This window comes from Drosophila santomea, chromosome 2R, assembly GCF_016746245.2.
Source record: "Drosophila santomea strain STO CAGO 1482 chromosome 2R, Prin_Dsan_1.1, whole genome shotgun sequence".
NCBI lineage: Eukaryota > Metazoa > Arthropoda > Insecta > Diptera > Drosophilidae > Drosophila > Drosophila santomea.
Genome location: NC_053017.2, coordinates 2713003 through 2733506, shown reverse-complemented (window position 1 = coordinate 2733506; position 20504 = coordinate 2713003). Strand labels below are relative to the sequence as shown.

The 20504-nt window shown below is 37.9% G+C and overlaps 1 protein-coding gene and 2 long non-coding RNA genes across 10 annotated transcripts; all 3 read right to left on the bottom strand.

Annotated features, from left to right (window-relative positions):
* Positions 1-327: 327 nt before the first annotated feature.
* LOC120445501 lies at positions 328-1161 on the bottom strand. 3 transcript variants are annotated; one of them, XR_005615753.2, is made up of 4 exons: positions 1054-1142; positions 968-1004; positions 602-762; positions 328-535 (listed from the first exon to the last, which is right to left on the bottom strand). It is a non-coding gene; the product is annotated as an uncharacterized LOC120445501 (long non-coding RNA). The 3 variants fall into 3 exon arrangements; XR_005615752.2 differs by lacking the exon at positions 968-1004 and having other exon boundaries at positions 1054-1161; XR_005615751.2 differs by having other exon boundaries at positions 968-1128.
* Positions 1162-2450: 1289 nt separating this feature from the next.
* On the bottom strand, positions 2451-3526 carry LOC120445630. Of its 6 annotated transcripts, XR_005615765.1 has the most exons (4): positions 3501-3526; positions 3163-3438; positions 2989-3108; positions 2451-2875 (listed from the first exon to the last, which is right to left on the bottom strand). It is a non-coding gene; the product is annotated as an uncharacterized LOC120445630 (long non-coding RNA). The 6 variants fall into 6 exon arrangements; XR_005615767.1 differs by lacking the exon at positions 3501-3526 and having other exon boundaries at positions 2451-2939; positions 3163-3477; XR_005615766.1 differs by lacking the exon at positions 3501-3526 and having other exon boundaries at positions 2451-2931; positions 3163-3477.
* A 6635-nt stretch (positions 3527-10161) lies between these two features.
* On the bottom strand, positions 10162-11782 carry LOC120446281 (cyclin-K). The gene has a single exon (XM_039627167.2). It carries the CDS (start codon positions 11632-11634, stop codon positions 10426-10428), a length of 1209 nt encoding a protein of 402 aa, XP_039483101.1. The 5' UTR covers positions 11635-11782; the 3' UTR covers positions 10162-10425.
* Positions 11783-20504: the final 8722 nt, after the last annotated feature.

Below are 20504 nucleotides of genomic sequence, written 5' to 3'. Positions count from 1 at the left end.
GAATATATATACTTTATATGGTCGGAAACGCTTCCTTCTGCCTGTTACATACTTTTCAACGAATCTAGTATACCCTTTTACTCTACGAGTAACGGGTATAATTATGAATTTGAGAAGGAACGTTCTGGATCCAAGTACTAACATTTGATGGGACTAAGAACGATAAAGAGCGATAAATGTACTGCTATGGGAAATACTTAAAATAAATATTAAAAATACTTGACCTAAACTCGTCAAATTTTAAAATGTGCATTACAAATTCACGGTTTAAGTTGTACATATTTAAAACTGAAGTATGAATATTTTTATTTTCAGAGCAAACACTTGTTTTAAGAACGAATCATATTTATTGTTTATTTACACGAATTTAATAATTTCGTTATTATTCTTTATCTATAGTACATATATACATAAAAAGTTCCATAACTTTTTTCTTAAAAATTAAATTGTTACACATTTCTTAAAGTTCTTACAACTAAACATATTTAACGAAATGCGCTGTCAAGCAAAATAACAAATAAAAAGTCCTGGGCATCTATAAAAACGAAGAAAAACAAATATAACAAAAAGTAAATAGAAATTTTGTTATTAGTTATATTACCTTCATTTATGGCCGACTGTGCTTCGGAAAGCTGTTGCCTGCTGAGATGGTTTTAATGTTCCTATCGTAAAAAGGAAACACTGCGCTTCAGGTCGTCCTATTTCGAAACCAATGCATGCTCTTTCTCTGCATGTATGCATTTCTCAGAAGTTGATTTTTAACTGTAAATATTACACATTAGTTCATAGATTTATTTCATTTAAAAAATTAAGTAACATTTAGCAACACAAAAGTTTTAAACACATACATACAAACATACATACGCATATACATATGTGTGCATGCAAACACGTGCGTACTACTGCGTAGGCCACCGACGCTTTATGTATGTATATGTACATACTTTATTTAAAGATTTGTACTTACCCTGCAGAAAAGGGAACACACACCGTGCCCATTTCCTCTAATGCCGTTGTAAGCTCACTATCTGATGTGTCTACGTTTTCACTTACCATTTTCACTTTTTTCTTCACTATTCGATTCACTTTGTACTTGTTACTCTAGGAACTTTTTGACACTAAATGAACGCCGTGTGCAATCGGTTATCGAAAAAACATATATGTTTCTTCAACAACACAGAAATGTAATCGATATTAACAAGTGTAAGAAGTCGAATGGCTGTAGATTTTTCGATCGCATAAATTTTAGTTTAAACTTCTTATATATTTTGTATATTTATTTTAAAATTGGTCGCATAAAATAAGGAATAAAACAAGGAATATACATAAATGACATCCATGAGTATCAATAATATCGCTTTTGAAATATATAATTCGAGTAAAACTAGTACTTATTCCAAGAACGGTTGTCTTAAAAATTTTAAGTACGACACAGTACATTTTTAAGAACGTTCGTTCTCAAATTATTCGTTCTTCAGTTTTCTGAGTATAGGCTTCGCTTGGCGGGCTATGAATCGTTGAAGACTGCGATGAAAGCCCTTGTAAATAGTTCATTAACAACCTCGATATGGAGTTACTTTGTGTTGAGGCACACGAAAATGAAAACCGATCGGTCCAGCGGATAGCTTGCACTCGAGGAATTGGTAGCTCTCCCATGATCTGATTGCTGGTGCCTTTGCGTTTGCATTGGATAAAGTTGCGGGCTCCCAGAATCCATTACTTCTGATTGGTAATCGATTCATCAACATTTGTTTGAAGGTGGGAGACATGAAAACGTAGAACAAGTAGTCCAGCTAGTGGCGAATCCTTGGGTATCAGAATTGGGGGCTTGGAACTGAAATTTAGCGTAGATTGCTTGATTCTCCCATCGATTCGCATTATTCCAAAATCATCCAGGAACGTAGAGAACCAGATTAGATGCTTTTTACCGTTAAGCTGGCGTCGATTCTCTAGCTGGGCATATTATCTGGCAAAGTATTTCTGTTGCACATGTCGAATGAGTCGGCGCACAGTGGCGCCTTAGATACTTTTAAGTTACAAAAATCATAACCCTTGAACCAGTTGAGATATTTTCATAATTTCATAATTTTCATAATTTAATTAATGAAAGGTAATTTTAGTACCTTTCGATTAAGTGGTCATACAATATGGTGTGATAAATAGTAGATTTAATACTCGAAAATTAATGTTTTTTCAATTTTTATCCAATTTCGACAAAAACTTTTCATTTGTTTTCTGATGCTAATATGGTACATATTTAATGTTTTAAAAACAAAATAAAAAAAAATTTTAAAAACAAATTTTTATTTTTTTTTGTTTGTCATTTTTCATATATTTTTACCTTTTTTTTTCAAATAATTAAAAATAATCATTCCATTTTACTTAATTTAATATTTTTGAAGAATAGTTAATCATTATACATTCATTTAAAATCATTACAAAGTCAGGGATTGAAAAACAAGCCGACGCAATACAGGAAAAAATGTATGCCCGCCATACAATTTCGTACTGCGTAGCAAATGCGCTTGTAGCAGAATTTGCATTAAGCCGCGCGTTTTTTACGCTGAGTTGAAAGTATCTTTTGCCTGGGACCCGATCTCTTTTGATTATGATAAAGAACATATTTAAGAACAACACCTCATACTCCAAGGGAATGGTAGGGAATCGCTTTATTTTCTCCGTCAAAGTTGAAAAGTATGTGAAAATTAGTACTTCGGTAAACAGGTATTTCTGCACTTGTAAAGAAAATTATACATTTATTCTACCTATTCGTACCGAGATTTGATGACCCTTTCCATAGAGACCATAACCAAGCCGGTCGGTTACATATTACACCTAAAAATCGACCGCATAGTCCGAATTTTTAAAGTTGAACCTTTTTTGGGTTGCAAAAAAAGCAGGTATTATTAGCAGAAAATTCACGTGTAACTTCTAAAATACTGAACCGCTTTGAATCATTTTTTCAATTCAACCCTTTTAAACTATTACCTGTCAAATGCGATTTGTGGATGAACAACTTGTTGATACTTTCGTCAGGAAAGTTATCTAGAGTTGTTGGCTTTATGGCTCGTTCCAAAGCCAATTTCTGATCCTGTCCAGCAGCTTATGCTGAAAATAAGAATGACAATAATCCTTGATACAAATACTAAACCGTGGCATTACAAATCCGTTACGTGACTCTAATATATCCAGTTTCCTTACAAGAAGTGAGAGAGCCAAATTCTTTACCTAAGTCAGTGTAAATGACAGCTGTTTGAAAAGCTTGTTTTATGAAGCCTCCTATTCGTCCCCTTTCTGGTGCAGGAGCGGTATAAGTGGTCTACACGCTCAGCCGGGCAGCAGGAACCAAATACCCATGTCGCGTCTGTGCCTACAAGGCTGGCGGAATGGTCTGCGTCTGAGCCGTATCGGCCGGCAGCGAAAGCCATAAATCCGCACCTGCCACGTAGAAGGTATAAATTACACAAAATAATCGGAATGACTGAGAACAACATAACTACCCCAGGCTACTATCCCGAGGCTAGGGCTGGATTATGTTAAAATCTAAAAATAGAATTTTCTTGCTTGTATCAGTAAAAGCAATAAAGGGGATCGTGTGCATGTATGCGTGCTCATGCTCGAAGACGGTTTTAGGGCCGAAATCAATGTTGATCTAAAAACAAATTTGATTAATGTATTGGTTAATTTCGATTCGTAACTATTATGGTTTGAAAGAAGTTTTTTATACCCGTTACTCGTAGAGCTTTTCTTACCTTTTACCCTTTTTTTAAAAACATGAAAAAATTTAATATAAAAAATAATTTAACTGAATCTTATTTGCATTTTAAATACAGAAAATTGGTAATTTGTATACTAGTAATTTGACTAAATAACTATAGTAAATAATCAAAACGTATACAAAGTAAATTATTAAAACTACTTTAATTTAAAACAAAGAATTTTCAAAAAAAAAGAAATTACATTTAAAATATTTTATAAAAATAATTCACAAACTAAATTATTATTTATAAAACAAGAGAGAACGCTATAGTCGAGTTCCCCGACTATCTGATACCCGTTACTCAGCTAGTGGAATTGCGAAGGAGAGTCTTCAACACTGACAGTTTTTGGAGGTTTGTGGGCGTTAGAGTGGGCGTGGCAAAAAGTTTTTTGCAAATCGATAGAAATTTACAAAACCAATGCAAAAATGAAAAAATATCAAAACATTTTTCAAAAGTGTGGGCGTGGCAGCTTTGGGCGTTAGAGTGGGCATGGCAAACTTGCGCTGCGTCTATGTCTCTGGAGTCTGTGTGCTTAATCTCAACCTTCTAGCTTTACTAGTTCCTGAGATCTTAGCGTTCATACGGACGGACAGACAGACCAGATCGACTAGGCTATTGATCCTGATCAAGAATATATATACTTTATATGGTCGGAAACGCTTCCTTTTGCCTGTTACATACTTCTCAACGAATCTAGTATACCCTTTTACCCTACGAGTACCGGGTATAGAGCAAATACTTAATTTATTGTCGTCATTTTTACAGGATGTATTACCTGCAAAGAAAATTATTAATACTAATATGAATAAAAATTACAATTGACTATTCGGTATATTGTAAACTACGGGGCATTATTTAATTCCATGTCATAAATTTAATATAAAGAATCTATCAAAACGGTCTGCCTGGGTAAGAAAAAGACCGTATTTGCCTAAGGTACCTGAGGCATCCGTTTAATAAAAAAAAGTACCAGCGAGCAGCTTTGTTCGATTTGTCGAAAACCTTCAGTGTCCCCGGGCTGCATCAACACTTGATACAAAATCTCTTTAATATTTGCGCAGACCCCAACCGCTCCTTTTCTGAAATAAAAGAGCACGGCTGACAGTGATTTAACCTGCTGTGGAATTCAGAGATACATTGCTGACCCTGACTACGGCATTCAACACTAGATGTATCTTTCCCAGTTTATCTTTGCTGTGAACTAAGTCTGCTGGCTGAGGCGATCTCCCTTCCACAGACCACTGCTTGCATGCAGAAGCCCACCGTGTGCTGGTGGTCGGGTGTGTTAATCGTAGAAGGTAGTGATGTCTTTTCTGACATACACAGACATTGCAGCGTGCGTCTTTCCTAAAGAACCCCATATGTTCTTATTCCAGGCATAGAAAACAGATGGTTCTTTGCAAAGTTAATTCGAGCAGTTGGAGAAGCATGGTTAAACACATTACAGTTCTTGGCCGAATGTATTAAGCAAATTTTGATGTGCCGGTCCTGATACTCCGCACTTGCAGAACGCGCAGAACGCTTTTCTTATGCTTCTTGTTCTCGACATGTGTATTAGTGCACACCAGCATAGCGAGCTACCATACCGTTGGGTAGTATCCCACTCCAGACCCTGTCCAATCTTTTACTTAGGGGAAAGTTGCCGATCAGCTCCTCCATCAGGGTGGAGTTTCCTAAGTGCTGCTTTCTGTTCGTAGTTGACCGTAGAAACGTTGCGAAATTGCTAACTTATGTGTTTCTGGATCAGCTGCACATCTCAGACACATTCCAGTTGGCTACGTATCAGCTGCTCCGGACGACCGTATCGGAAACGTAACTGATCTACTACAGCCTAAACGATGCTCGGGTGAATAAGCACCTTTTAAGGTATTCACTAGCCCTTGAATATTCTCTAGAGCTGTACACTTATACTGTTGTCGACGTGAACTTGGATGATTGTGGAATCCGTAATCTTTCCTAATCCTCCGGGCTGGGGATCACCACTTAGCTTCTTTCCTTAAATGACGCCGATCAAACGATGATCAACCTGGGAGTTGCCTTTAACCCGCTATACCGAACCGGTTCTGCAAATCACTTCAATCGGAATAAGCTCAAAGCGAGCGGTTAGCTTTACCATCTTTAAAAGGATAATGGAGGAGATGTTCCCGCAAATGACGCAGCTGGTTGCCTCCATCCTTAACTTCAAATCATGCAAATAAGACTGAACATAGTCCTTTGGAATGCTAACGGCGTGCAGAGGAGCAGAGCCGAGGTGGAACACCTCATTAAAACAGACGCCATAGATGTACTCCTTGTATCCGAATCCCACTTTTTTCCCAGATCCCATTTCAACATATGCGGTTACGACCTTATCCTTGCCAAACATCTATCTGGCGGAGCGCGCGGAGGAGCAGCCATGCTCATCAGGAGTGGCATCCAGTACACGGAACTACTCGCGTTGCCCAGTGTGCCTCGGCCAGAATCACCAGCCTACCGGAAGACCTCACCATTGGAGCGGTCTACCTTCCCCCCATACACTCGATCACAGAGACTCACCTACAGGAATTCTTTGAGTCCCTTTGACCTCATTACAACGCTAAGCACTCCTGGTCAGGATCCCTCTCCATTAACCCTAAAGGTAGAACGCTCCACAGATTCCTGCAGAACAAAAGACTGGATTGCCACTCCACTGGTGAGCCAACCCACTGGCCTACAAACCCTTTCTTGCTGCCCGACCTGCTGGACTTCACCATCTCCACACGCATAGGGCACGCCAGATTAGCATGCTCCACATACAACAACAAGCTGATATCTGATCACAGCGCAATAAAAATGCCCCTTAACATCCCCGTCCTCGGGAAGGAGATGCCCCGAAGACTCACTGGGAAACATACAGACGCCCCCAAGTTCACATTCTGGATGCTGTCCTCCCTGAACACAGATCCCCCTCTTTCCACTCCAAGCAAAATTGATGCGACGATCAAGACACTCACCATGGAGATGCACAATGCTGGCGAACTTGCCAATCCTCCTGCTCCAACCACTCCGAGAACTCCCGAAAGAGATCTTAACCTTTGGTCTTCATAAAAAGCGGCCTTCGTGGCGTAAAAAAGGCGCCTGAGAAGAATCTGGATCTCCTCGCGGAATTCCAGGGACAAAGCAGCACTCAATCGAGCCACCAAGGAACTCAAGGGCCGGCTGTCTAACCTACGGCAAGACTCTTTCAACAGATTTCTAGAGCTTTTGCAAACCACCTTCATAAGCCATTCACCCCTTTCGACAGATACACTGGTGATGAGCGTGTGGCCACCACCAGGTGGCCTAGACAGTCCAAGGCTTCCTAGCCTGCCAATAGTGCCCGTCACCCCAGAAAAGGATGCGCAGGAAATCGCCTCTCTAAAAACCAGCAAGTCCCCAGGCCTGGATCGCATCGATGCCTCATCCTTGAAAATGCTGCCCCTCCGCTGTTCCCAGTTGTTGGCTGACATCTTTAACAGTTGCTTCAGACTGGGGTATTTCCCGAAGTCTTGAAAACGTGCTGAAGTGGTACTCATCCTCAAACCTGGAAAGCCTGATGCCAATCTTGCCTCATATAGACCGATTAGTCTGCTGGTAATCCTCTCCAAAAAACTCGAAAGACTATTTCTGCGCAGAGTGTTTCCAGTACTGGACGAGGCTGGACTGATCCCTGATCACCAGCTTGGCTTCAGGCGCTCCCATGATACACCCGCGCAATGCCACCTGCTCGTAGTACGCATTCTGGACGCCTCCAAAAATAAGCAATACTGTTGTGCCGCCTTCCTGGATGTCAAACATGTGTTGCACCCAAGACTCCTATCCAAGCCTAAGTGCCATCCTCCTACATCCCACTTCGCCCTTCTCAAATCGTACACGGAAGGAAGAAAGTTCAAAGTTCCAACCAGCACGCCGCAGCCCATACGAGACGGAGGCAGCGTCCTTAGACCTATTCTCTACACCCTGTTCACAGCAGACCTCTCTATCATACCCTCCCGTAACCTCACACTAGCCACCTATGCAGACGACACCGCGTTCCTTACCACCGCAACAAACCCACAAAAAGCATCAGCCATCATCCAGAGACAACTGGATGCTCTGGATCCATGGCTAAACTTTGGAACATTATGGTGAACGCGGAGAAATCCTCCTGTCACGCTCGACGGTGACACCATCCCAACCACCAGCACCCCCATATACCAAGGGCTAACCCTGGACCGAAGGCTCACATGGGGCCGTCACCTCAACAAAAAGCGTATACAGGCTAACATACGCCTCAAACAACTGCACTGACTCATTGGGAAAAAATCCAAACTGCAAGAGAAACTCAAACTGCTCGTCTACCAGACCATTCTCAGGCCGAACTGGTCTTACGGAATCCAGCTGTGGGGTACTGCAAGAGCGAATAAAGGTCCAGCGCTTCCAAAACAGATGCTTAAGAATGGTCTCCAACGCCCATCCCTACCATTAGAACTCCATCATCCATAAGGAGCTCGGGATTTTATGGGTGGTAGACGAGATCTATCGTCACAGCGACAACGACCCCAACCACCTTGCCAACAACCAGCCAATCCCGTAGACGTCTGCTGAGAACGCACCCACTTGACCTCACCGAACATTAAGATAAACATTTAACCTCTTCCAAAAAGTTAGTCCTTGTTGATCTTCTTTTTATAAAACCACGTAAGCATCGTTATATAATTGACCTTCAAACGAAAAAAATAGGGAAGCTTAATTTTCACGATCTCCTTTTTCCTATAATACCCGTTACTCTTAGAGTAAAAGGGTATACTAGAATCGTTGAAAAGTATGTAATGGACAGAAGGAAGCGTTTTAGACCGTATAAGGTATATATATTCTTAATCAGGATCTATAGCCGAGTCGATCGGGCCATGTCCGTGTAACCGTCCGTCTGTCTGTCCGTTTGAACGTCGAGATCTCAGGAACTATAAAAGCTAGAAAGTTGAGATTAAAATGCAGACTTCAGAGACATAGACCGCCACGCTCACATTTTTGAAAATGTTTCAACATTTTTCATTTTTTATTAGTATTGTAAATTCTTAATTATTTGCAAAAAAAAATTTTGCCACGCCGACTCTAACGTTCACAAACCGCCCAAAGCTTCTACGCCCACACTTTTAAAAAATGTTTTGAATTTTTTTCACATTTTGGCTTATATTTTTTTTTTCTCGATTTGCCAAATATTGTTGAAATTCACTAGCTGAGTAACGGGTATCAGATAGTCGACTATAGCGATATTTTTTGTTTTGATCTTAGGTTTGAACTCTTTCACCACAATAGTATCCGACCAAAAATTACCAATGTTGAAAATAACTGGAAACTCCGAGGGGTCTTGGGACTGTGAATTGTGCTTCTGAACTTTTGCCAGTAGTTCGAACTCCATGTTACCTTGTGGTAGTTAGCCAGTGCAAACAAATCAGAATCTCTAGCAATACCAGACTGGACTCCATCCATAGTTGTTTGATCAAAGTGCTCCGAATCCTTTTAAGCTGCCGATCTTAGCCACATTTAAAGGTTTGCTGTGATCAACAGCTGTTTAAATGTGGACCCTGTTGATCCCTTGCCGGATACTGCGGTGCGTTCCATATAGCTGCCTACCACCAGCTTCTTGTTTTCGCTTTGTAGAGCCCTATGTTAGCTTAAGGCTTTTAAACTGCGAATCTAGTACGGAAAATTTATCATCATCTCTAGCTACCCAAAAACATCTGCTTTAATTAGCGAGCAGTAAAATGTCAGCAAGTGCACAATCAAGCACGCATTGAATTTTGGGTGAATGAGCGTGGGCGCAGTGCAGTTTATGTGCATGCAAAAACAACACATAATAGCACTATGGACAACGCACGAAATAAAGGGTAAATCTTAAAAACCAAGATAACCAAAATGGTTATAAATTTTTCTTCATTGTACTTAAATTAAAATAGATTCACTTGCGATGCAAATGTAGTCATCTTTATTATGTTTAGAAATCGCGTGAGAAATCGCGAGCTATAGCGACAAAAAAAATATGACCTTTAGCCTGGAAGTCAAACATAAAGTATTTCAAATTAACAGAACGCTAACGATCAGTATGACTTTAATATTAGCAAATAAATATCAAACAACTTACCCCAAACATTTCCAAATAAATATTTTTATATTATTTGTTACTTATTATTTTATATAATATTTGTATCCGGGCTTTGTAGGAATGAACACATGTGCGGGGCAGCGACCAATTCGTCGTGATCTTGGGGATTTATATCCTGCGAAATATCTAAATATTTGCCAATATTTGTTGAATTCATAAAAAGGTACACATTTTTCTGCCACTGAATTTGCTGTTACCTACGTTCTGGGTGCGCATCATCATCGCAACGCATCGTCCATATTGATACAAATCTATATATGTTAGTGTCAAATCAAATTTTTTATAAACACTTTTAAAATAAAATTTAAATTTGAGAATCCAATATTTAAAATATTTCTAATTAATTTGGGTTTAATCAGTTTTGGAAACATCACTTTAGTTAAATAATGTTAACATGTACATATGAACGGGTAAGGAATTCAGCTCTGCATATGGAATAGAAATTAGAGAAAAGCAGCCGAGAATGTTACACTACTTATTATTCTTTACTTATTTATTCGACTTTGCATCCACTGTGCGTGTCTACTGATACCGCTGCTGCGATGGACGCCCGCCAGCGTTGTAGTAGCCACTGTTTCCTGGTGGCAAGCTGGGCGGTATTGGCGGTGGTGGTGCAGCACTCCCGCTATAGTGTCCAGCTACAGTCTGCTGGACTCCCCAACCGGAAGAGGGGTACGGCGCCAAGGGCACAACCGGCGGGGGCGGCGGTGGCGGTGCATGATAAAGGTGGTACCCAGGAGGCTGACCAGGAAGGGTTGGGCACTGTAACATATTTTGAGAGTCGCTGGAACCTATGATTGGCACGCCACTGGCTAGTGACTTAATGCTCTGAATGTTGCTAACTTCCAATACGCCACCGTTGCCACATGGTGGGGGCAGCGGCTGTTGTTGTGGAATGGAAGGTGGTCCAATACCTGTAGAATTAGAAAGCTTGACGGCTTTTGGACTGTCGGCCCTGCTTGGTGGCTTTTGTGGCGGACTGGTCGGCTGGTGTGCTTCTTTTTGAGTTGATTGATATAGGTCCAGAACTTGGTGGCAGATGTCCTCGAGTATTTCCATCGTCACATCAGACACAAACATGTCCCACCAACGCTGGTGCTGTGGCTGGCGGCCCTCCCAGTCTTGGACAGTAAATTTGCTTAGCTTGCTGGCCAAATGTATAAGAGCAACGGCGATAATCTCCGGCTCCCACTGTAGACAGACTACTGTGCTGAGAGAGTCGTTTACAAAATTCCACGCCATTTGGACCATCTTTTGCAGCTTCTGCTGGTCGCCTTTAAAACACTTAGCGTATTTTAAAAGAAAGGTGTATGGATGCTCTACCTGCAAATCAAATTTGATGGTCTGTAGCAGAATGCGCTCGAGCGTCATAACCTCCTCCTTAGGGTCGTCGCCAAACGAGTAGAAGTAGTTGTCAGTAAGGATGCCACGAGCAGTTTTTATAATGTCGCGACACTTCTTGGGCGTCTCCTCCACCTTGCCAGCAAAGAACAGGCAGCAGCACGCAGTCACGTAACGAGGGAAGCTTCGGAACGAGTGAAACATGTAAAATCGGTGAAAATATACAACACCTGTGGCCATCGTGTTGTGGCCTAAGCCCATCTTGGTGCCACATTCCATAATAAATCGTGCACCCTCTTTTCGGTACCGTCGCTCCGTCTCGAAGCTTATTCCATCCAAGATCGAGGGCGTCTCCCGCAGCTCCTTTTTATCGTAGTACCAGCACGGCATCACGGCACTTTAGGGATTGTGTTAAACTGATAGCCAAATGGTTTACAGCCTAGGCGTGACCTAGACCCACGAGCTACTTTGTTTATTGTAAATGGATCAGTCCTCGATTTATACGTTCAGTTGCAGTGTTACCATGCTACGTCAATGATGTTAAACCAACATGTTAAAATTATATAAATAAGCCCCTTTTACACTAACGCCAGGCGATTTTTAATTTATGGAATAACATAATTGGTAATTATGGTGATGAAACATCAAATAATAAAAATTTCAAGCGCTTAATTACCACTCAATTTTTATGAAAACAAGCGATGATTTTAACATTAGCATGTCCTAGGAAATCATCGCTATGAAAAAATCACATTACCACCGCTAAAAGAGCGCAAAGTTATCGCTATTAAGCACCGCTTTTTAAGCGAGTATTAACGGAATAATCATTAATCTATTCATCAACAATTCACTAAAATTTCTGGAACATATCACATTGTAACCCTTTTATCGAATCTTAAGGGATTTTCTAGTCCTATTTAAAACAACATTTCATTAATTTACCATCTAAATTATTTCATCAAACATTTTATTAATAAACAAGAGAGAACGCTACAGTCGACTTCTCCGACTATTGGAGAGTCTTCAACCCTGACAGTTTTTGGCGGTTTGTGGGCGTTAGAGTGGGCGTGGCCAAAAGTTTTTTGGCAAATAGATAGAAATTTACAAGACGAATACAAAAATTAGAAAATATCAAAACATTTTTCAAAAGTGTTGGCGTGGCAGCTTTGTGCGGTTTGAATCGACAAACTTGCGATCAAGAATATATATACTTTATATGGTCGGAAACGGTTCCTTCTGCTTATGGAAATGGGACTACATGTTTAATTAACCTTTAAATAAAAACAAGAGAGAACGCTATAGTCGAGTTCCCCGACTATCTGATACCCGTTACTCAGTTATTTGAAGTGCGGAAGAGAGTCTTTAGCACTGACAGTTTTAGCGGTTTGTGGGCTTTAGAGTGGGCGTGGCAAAAATGTTTTTTGCAGATCGATAGAAATTTACAAGACTAATACAAAAATGAAAAAATATTAAAATTTTTTTCAAAAGTGTGGGCGTGGCAGCTTTGGGCGGTTTGTGGGCGTTAGAGTGGGCGTGGCAAAAAGTTTTTTGGCAAATCGATAGAAATTTAGAAGACCAATACAAAAATTAAAAATATCAAAACATTTTTCAAAAGTGTGGGCGTGGCAGAATGTTGAGAAGCTAGAATGTTGAGATTAAGCATACAGACTCCAGAGACATAGAAGCGCGCAAGTTTGTCGATTCATGTAGCCACGCACACTCTAACGCCCAAAAACCGCCTAAAACTGCCACGCCCACACTTTTGAAAAATGTTTTGATATTTTTAATTTTTGTATTGGTCTTGTAAATTTCTATCGATTTGCCAAAAAATTTTTTGCTACGCCCACTCTAACGCCCACAAACCGCCCAATGCTGCCACGCCCACACTTTTGAAAAATTATTTGATATTTTTTATTTTTGTATTAGTCTTGTAAATTTCTATCGATATGCCAAAAAACTTTTTGCAACGCCCACTCTAACGCCCAGAAACCACCAAAAACTGTCAGTGTTGAAGACTCTCCTTTGCACTTTCACTAGCTGAGTAACGGGTATCAGATAGTCGGGGAACTTCTTGATCAGGATCAATAGCCGAGTCGATCTGGCGAGCGAAAAGAGAGCAATTTTGGTCATCACCAAAAAAGGGGCTGCATAGTGCAAAACCAATATGGCCGTTATGCATCTTGTTATTATAATGTCTTTGCTTTTACTCTACGAGTAACGGGTATAACTACTAAAAACAGCTTTTCCTAGCATACAGTAAATATTTTTTAATCCCATAACATCTGGGATCTACCGAATGTTAGTTTTAAATTTTTATCTTAGAATCCAAATTTAGTTATTATAGGTATTATTATTCCTATTAAATACAATTTTTAACACGGAACTATTAAAGTTCCAGTACCTATAAAGTATTTTAAAAATAATTTAAATGTTTAATAATAATTTTAATCAGCTTTTACTTGAACGGAAGTACACTTTTATAAAAATTGTTTAGTACTTATTGTATTAATAACGTTAAAAATAGTATTGCAAATCCCAACTGTAAAGCATTTGATGACTCAAACCTTTCTTACTTACCCACTGTGTTACTATATAGGGGACAACATATAATTAAGTTTATAGAATAAAAAGTTGTAGAGTTAAAAAACACAAACCTCCTGTGCAATTATATCGTTCCTTGCTTACCTACCATATCACTATGGGGCGAACGAACACTTTTTGTGGAATTAATTAATAACTCGAGAACAAAGCAACATATTTAAGTTCTGTTTTTTGATTTATGTTCATGATAAAAATAGTAATATATTAGAGGAAAAATGGGCGTGGTCTTGCCTTCAAGCAAAAAAAAGACAACCCACATTTTTTTTCAGTGTACAAAAAAAAATTTTTTGATCGAAAAAATGTAAAATATAATTTTAAATTAAACCAATAAAGTAAGAAATGGGGGTTGCTTACCTTGTTTTTAAAAAATATCGAAGTTTTACTTCTTGCTTCACAGCTTTTATTCTTAAAAATAGCATAAATATGTTTAAAAACTAATTTTAAACATAAAATTCAAGGAACTAGAATTTTATTGTAATAAATATATTTATGTTTCACACCTATTCGTCATACACGAATTAAAGCTTTAAAACCATTAAAAATGGCGTTATTTTTTGCATTACTCGTCGTCTCTGTTATCCATTTCTCGAACAATTTGCTGTTTTTCACTTTGAGGTTAGACCCTTAAAAGTTAAATTTTGGAGAAAGTGTGCAAAAGTGTGCATTTATACTAATAGCATATACTAAGAATTGATAACTCTTCAACATATAACAGGTTTTAGAGACGGAGTGAGCCGGACTCACTTTGTAGCTCTATTTAAAAATTAGAATACACTACAAAAGTTGTGTTTTATTAGGGTTAGAACTTACTAAAGATTATTGGGACACCACAGTTAATTTTAACATTCGAAGATCACAAACACATATTAAAAACCACAAGGATTCGACTGCATGTTATAAGTAACACTTTTGATAATTGTTTATGCACTTTTTGTCACTTCAAACTTGTAAGATTTTTCATCGATTAACAAAAATTCGGTTATCGGCGTGCCAGCGCAAACGAAACAGCTGACTAAACAGCTGTTCACTGAACAGTGGCGCCCTCTTTTAAAATTTCAAGTACGTAACCTGATAGATTGATGTTTTTTGAATACATTTCAATTTAAAAAAAAATTTTTAATGACTTCTTAAAAAATGGGTTTTTTCCACATAAGGTGGTCGTTCGCCCCATAGTGAATATGTACGCAGATCTGCGGGATACTCTTGTTAAGCTCGCCTCTCTGTTGCACCTACGCGCTTGCACTTTTGGACCAGCGTTTTGCTAATGATTTCGAGGGAACAACGATTGCTTTGAAAGACTCTAAGGCAGGCCCGGCGAAAAGTTAAAAAAAGTGGGTGGGTAGGTCTGTACGAAAATATAACGTGAAACAACTGGGTGGGTAGGTCCGTACGAAAATATTTCATAACATTTTCATAATGCAAAAAATGTACAAAAAAGTATATAAAATTATATACTTTGTCGAATTTATAGGGGGTAAGCAATTCATTTTTTGAGTATAATGCAATGTCCACGAAATAGGGTGATTCCCTGGGTCCGATGTCGGGTGGGTAGTACTACCCAACACCTTCCGCCGGGCCTACTCTAAGGGCCCCATATTACACTTTCCCCATATTAATTTAATATTATTCGTTTTATTATTTTCAATAATCAAATATTAAATTTGTGTACTTTTTTTGGCCTTCCCTTTCTCAATTTCTGTTTGTCGCCAATTTAAAAATGAGGTCATGTCCGCGATGTCCGCATACGTACTTTTAACAACAATTTTGTAATATTTTTTATGGGTGATGTTACCCCCGCCAGTACTATTAGCTCCAATTTTTATAATTTTGACTTTTACCCTTATACCGTTTTTTCTCTGAATACCGGCCACAGTTATTAATAGTACCCTAGGCACTATAAAACAAGAGAGAATGCTATAGTCGAGTTCCCCCACAGACGGCTTATGATCGTGACGGCTTATGGTCGGAAACGCTTCCTTCTGCCTGTTACATACTTTTTAACGAACCATTTTACTCTATGAGTAACGGGTATTAAAATATCTAGTTGATATAGAGGAAAATGATTTAACTCCGATAGCTAATAATATCATAGTTATTATCTATATATGTAATTTCACGCCGTCAACTACATAGATTCATAGGTCGACAACAACTTTTACAGGAGCTTTAATGTTTTGTAAAATGGAAGAAGTAAATATTTTTAATTGACTCTCCATTTCAGGAGTATTTTTGCACATTGCACCGCAGTATATTTAGTCAATAGAAACATTCCTGATAAAAAAGAGACAATTTAGTTAAATTTTAAATAATTTGTATATATACATATAATTATAGGTGTACAATGTACACCCCTATAAAATGCATATTTCATTTAATAACCCTAAATTTGGTTAAATTTACAAAAATGCTTACATACATACATGAGCATACATGCATGTCTGTAATGTAAAGTGTCCATGTCATTTTTTTGCGCCCTATCTAGCCGAGATACTTCTTGGATTTCCGATGTCTTAAAACATGTCTGCAAGAATTCTAGCCTGTTTTTTGTTCGCCTTGCTCATGGCTTTAAACGGATATCTCTTCTGTGTCTCCGACTGTATCTCGGTTCTCTCGGCCACGTTTGGTCTAAGACACGTTTACAGCTCAGCTCCGCTCGATTCAACCCTGACAGTTTTTGGCGGTTTGTGGGCGTTAGAGTGGGCGTGGCCAAAAGTTTTTTGGCAAATAGATAGAAATTTACAAGACGAATACAAAAATTAGAAAATATCAAAACATTTTTCAAAAGTGTTGGCGTGGCAGCTTTGTGCGGTTTGAATCGACAAACTTGCGATCAAGAATATATATACTTTATATGGTCGGAAACGGTTCCTTCTGCTTATGGAAATGGGACTACATGTTTAATTAACCTTTAAATAAAAACAAGAGAGAACGCTATAGTCGAGTTCCCCGACTATCTGATACCCGTTACTCAGTTATTTGAAGTGCGGAAGAGAGTCTTTAGCACTGACAGTTTTAGCGGTTTGTGGGCTTTAGAGTGGGCGTGGCAAAAATGTTTTTTGCAGATCGATAGAAATTTACAAGACTAATACAAAAATGAAAAAATATTAAAATTTTTTTCAAAAGTGTGGGCGTGGCAGCTTTGGGCGGTTTGTGGGCGTTAGAGTGGGCGTGGCAAAAAGTTTTTTGGCAAATCGATAGAAATTTAGAAGACCAATACAAAAATTAAAAATATCAAAACATTTTTCAAAAGTGTGGGCGTGGCAGAATGTTGAGAAGCTAGAATGTTGAGATTAAGCATACAGACTCCAGAGACATAGAAGCGCGCAAGTTTGTCGATTCATGTAGCCACGCACACTCTAACGCCCAAAAACCGCCTAAAACTGCCACGCCCACACTTTTGAAAAATGTTTTGATATTTTTAATTTTTGTATTGGTCTTGTAAATTTCTATCGATTTGCCAAAAAATTTTTTGCTACGCCCACTCTAACGCCCACAAACCGCCCAATGCTGCCACGCCCACACTTTTGAAAAATTATTTGATATTTTTTATTTTTGTATTAGTCTTGTAAATTTCTATCGATATGCCAAAAAACTTTTTGCAACGCCCACTCTAACGCCCAGAAACCACCAAAAACTGTCAGTGTTGAAGACTCTCCTTTGCACTTTCACTAGCTGAGTAACGGGTATCAGATAGTCGGGGAACTTCTTGATCAGGATCAATAGCCGAGTCGATCTGGCGAGCGAAAAGAGAGCAATTTTGGTCATCACCAAAAAAGGGGCTGCATAGTGCAAAACCAATATGGCCGTTATGCATCTTGTTATTATAATGTCTTTGCTTTTACTCTACGAGTAACGGGTATAACTACTAAAAACAGCTTTTCCTAGCATACAGTAAATATTTTTTAATCCCATAACATCTGGGATCTACCGAATGTTAGTTTTAAATTTTTATCTTAGAATCCAAATTTAGTTATTATAGGTATTATTATTCCTATTAAATACAATTTTTAACACGGAACTATTAAAGTTCCAGTACCTATAAAGTATTTTAAAAATAATTTAAATGTTTAATAATAATTTTAATCAGCTTTTACTTGAACGGAAGTACACTTTTATAAAAATTGTTTAGTACTTATTGTATTAATAACGTTAAAAATAGTATTGCAAATCCCAACTGTAAAGCATTTGATGACTCAAACCTTTCTTACTTACCCACTGTGTTACTATATAGGGGACAACATATAATTAAGTTTATAGAATAAAAAGTTGTAGAGTTAAAAAACACAAACCTCCTGTGCAATTATATCGTTCCTTGCTTACCTACCATATCACTATGGGGCGAACGAACACTTTTTGTGGAATTAATTAATAACTCGAGAACAAAGCAACATATTTAAGTTCTGTTTTTTGATTTATGTTCATGATAAAAATAGTAATATATTAGAGGAAAAATGGGCGTGGTCTTGCCTTCAAGCAAAAAAAAGACAACCCACATTTTTTTCAGTGTACAAAAAAAAATTTTTTGATCGAAAAAATGTAAAATATAATTTTAAATTAAACCAATAAAGTAAGAAATGGGGGTTGCTTACCTTGTTTTTAAAAAATATCGAAGTTTTACTTCTTGCTTCACAGCTTTTATTCTTAAAAATAGCATAAATATGTTTAAAAACTAATTTTAAACATAAAATTCAAGGAACTAGAATTTTATTGTAATAAATATATTTATGTTTCACACCTATTCGTCATACACGAATTAAAGCTTTAAAACCATTAAAAATGGCGTTATTTTTTGCATTACTCGTCGTCTCTGTTATCCATTTCTCGAACAATTTGCTGTTTTTCACTTTGAGGTTAGACCCTTAAAAGTTAAATTTTGGAGAAAGTGTGCAAAAGTGTGCATTTATACTAATAGCATATACTAAGAATTGATAACTCTACAACATATAACAGGTTTTAGAGACGGAGTGAGCCGGACTCACTTTGTAGCTCTATTTAAAAATTAGAATACACTACAAAAGTTGTGTTTTATTAGGGTTAGAACTTACTAAAGATTATTGGGACACCACAGTTAATTTTAACATTCGAAGATCACAAACACATATTAAAAACCACAAGGATTCGACTGCATGTTATAAGTAACACTTTTGATAATTGTTTATGCACTTTTTGTCACTTCAAACTTGTAAGATTTTTCATCGATTAACAAAAATTCGGTTATCGGCGTGCCAGCGCAAACGAAACAGCTGACTAAACAGCTGTTCACTGAACAGTGGCGCCCTCTTTTAAAATTTCAAGTACGTAACCTGATAGATTGATGTTTTTTGAATACATTTCAATTTAAAAAAAAATTTTTAATGACTTCTTAAAAAATGGGTTTTTTCCACATAAGGTGGTCGTTCGCCCCATAGTGAATATGTACGCAGATCTGCGGGATACTCTTGTTAAGCTCGCCTCTCTGTTGCACCTACGCGCTTGCACTTTTGGACCAGCGTTTTGCTAATGATTTCGAGGGAACAACGATTGCTTTGAAAGACTCTAAGGCAGGCCCGGCGAAAAGTTAAAAAAAGTGGGTGGGTAGGTCTGTACGAAAATATAACGTGAAACAACTGGGTGGGTAGGTCCGTACGAAAATATTTCATAACATTTTCATAATGCAAAAAATGTACAAAAAAGTATATAAAATTATATACTTTGTCGAATTTATAGGGGGTAAGCAATTCATTTTTTGAGTATAATGCAATGTCCACGAAATAGGGTGATTCCCTGGGTCCGATGTCGGGTGGGTAGTACTACCCAACACCTTCCGCCGGGCCTACTCTAAGGGCCCCATATTACACTTTCCCCATATTAATTTAATATTATTCGTTTTATTATTTTCAATAATCAAATATTAAATTTGTGTACTTTTTTTGGCCTTCCCTTTCTCAATTTCTGTTTGTCGCCAATTTAAAAATGAGGTCATGTCCGCGATGTCCGCATACGTACTTTTAACAACAATTTTGTAATATTTTTTATGGGTGATGTTACCCCCGCCAGTACTATTAGCTCCAATTTTTATAATTTTGACTTTTACCCTTATACCGTTTTTTCTCTGAATACCGGCCACAGTTATTAATAGTACCCTAGGCACTATAAAACAAGAGAGAATGCTATAGTCGAGTTCCCCCACAGACGGCTTATGATCGTGACGGCTTATGGTCGAAAACGCTTCCTTCTGCCTGTTACATACTTTTTAACGAACCATTTTACTCTATGAGTAACGGGTATTAAAATATCTAGTTGATATAGAGGAAAATGATTTAACTCCGATAGCTAATAATATCATAGTTATTATCTATATATGTAATTTCACGCCGTCAACTACATAGATTCATAGGTCGACAACAACTTTTACAGGAGCTTTAATGTTTTGTAAAATGGAAGAAGTAAATATTTTTAATTGACTCTCCATTTCAGGAGTATTTTTGCACATTGCACCGCAGTATATTTAGTCAATAGAAACATTCCTGATAAAAAAGAGACAATTTAGTTAAATTTTAAATAATTTGTATATATACATATAATTATAGGTGTACAATGTACACCCCTATAAAATGCATATTTCATTTAATAACCCTAAATTTGGTTAAATTTACAAAAATGCTTACATACATACATGA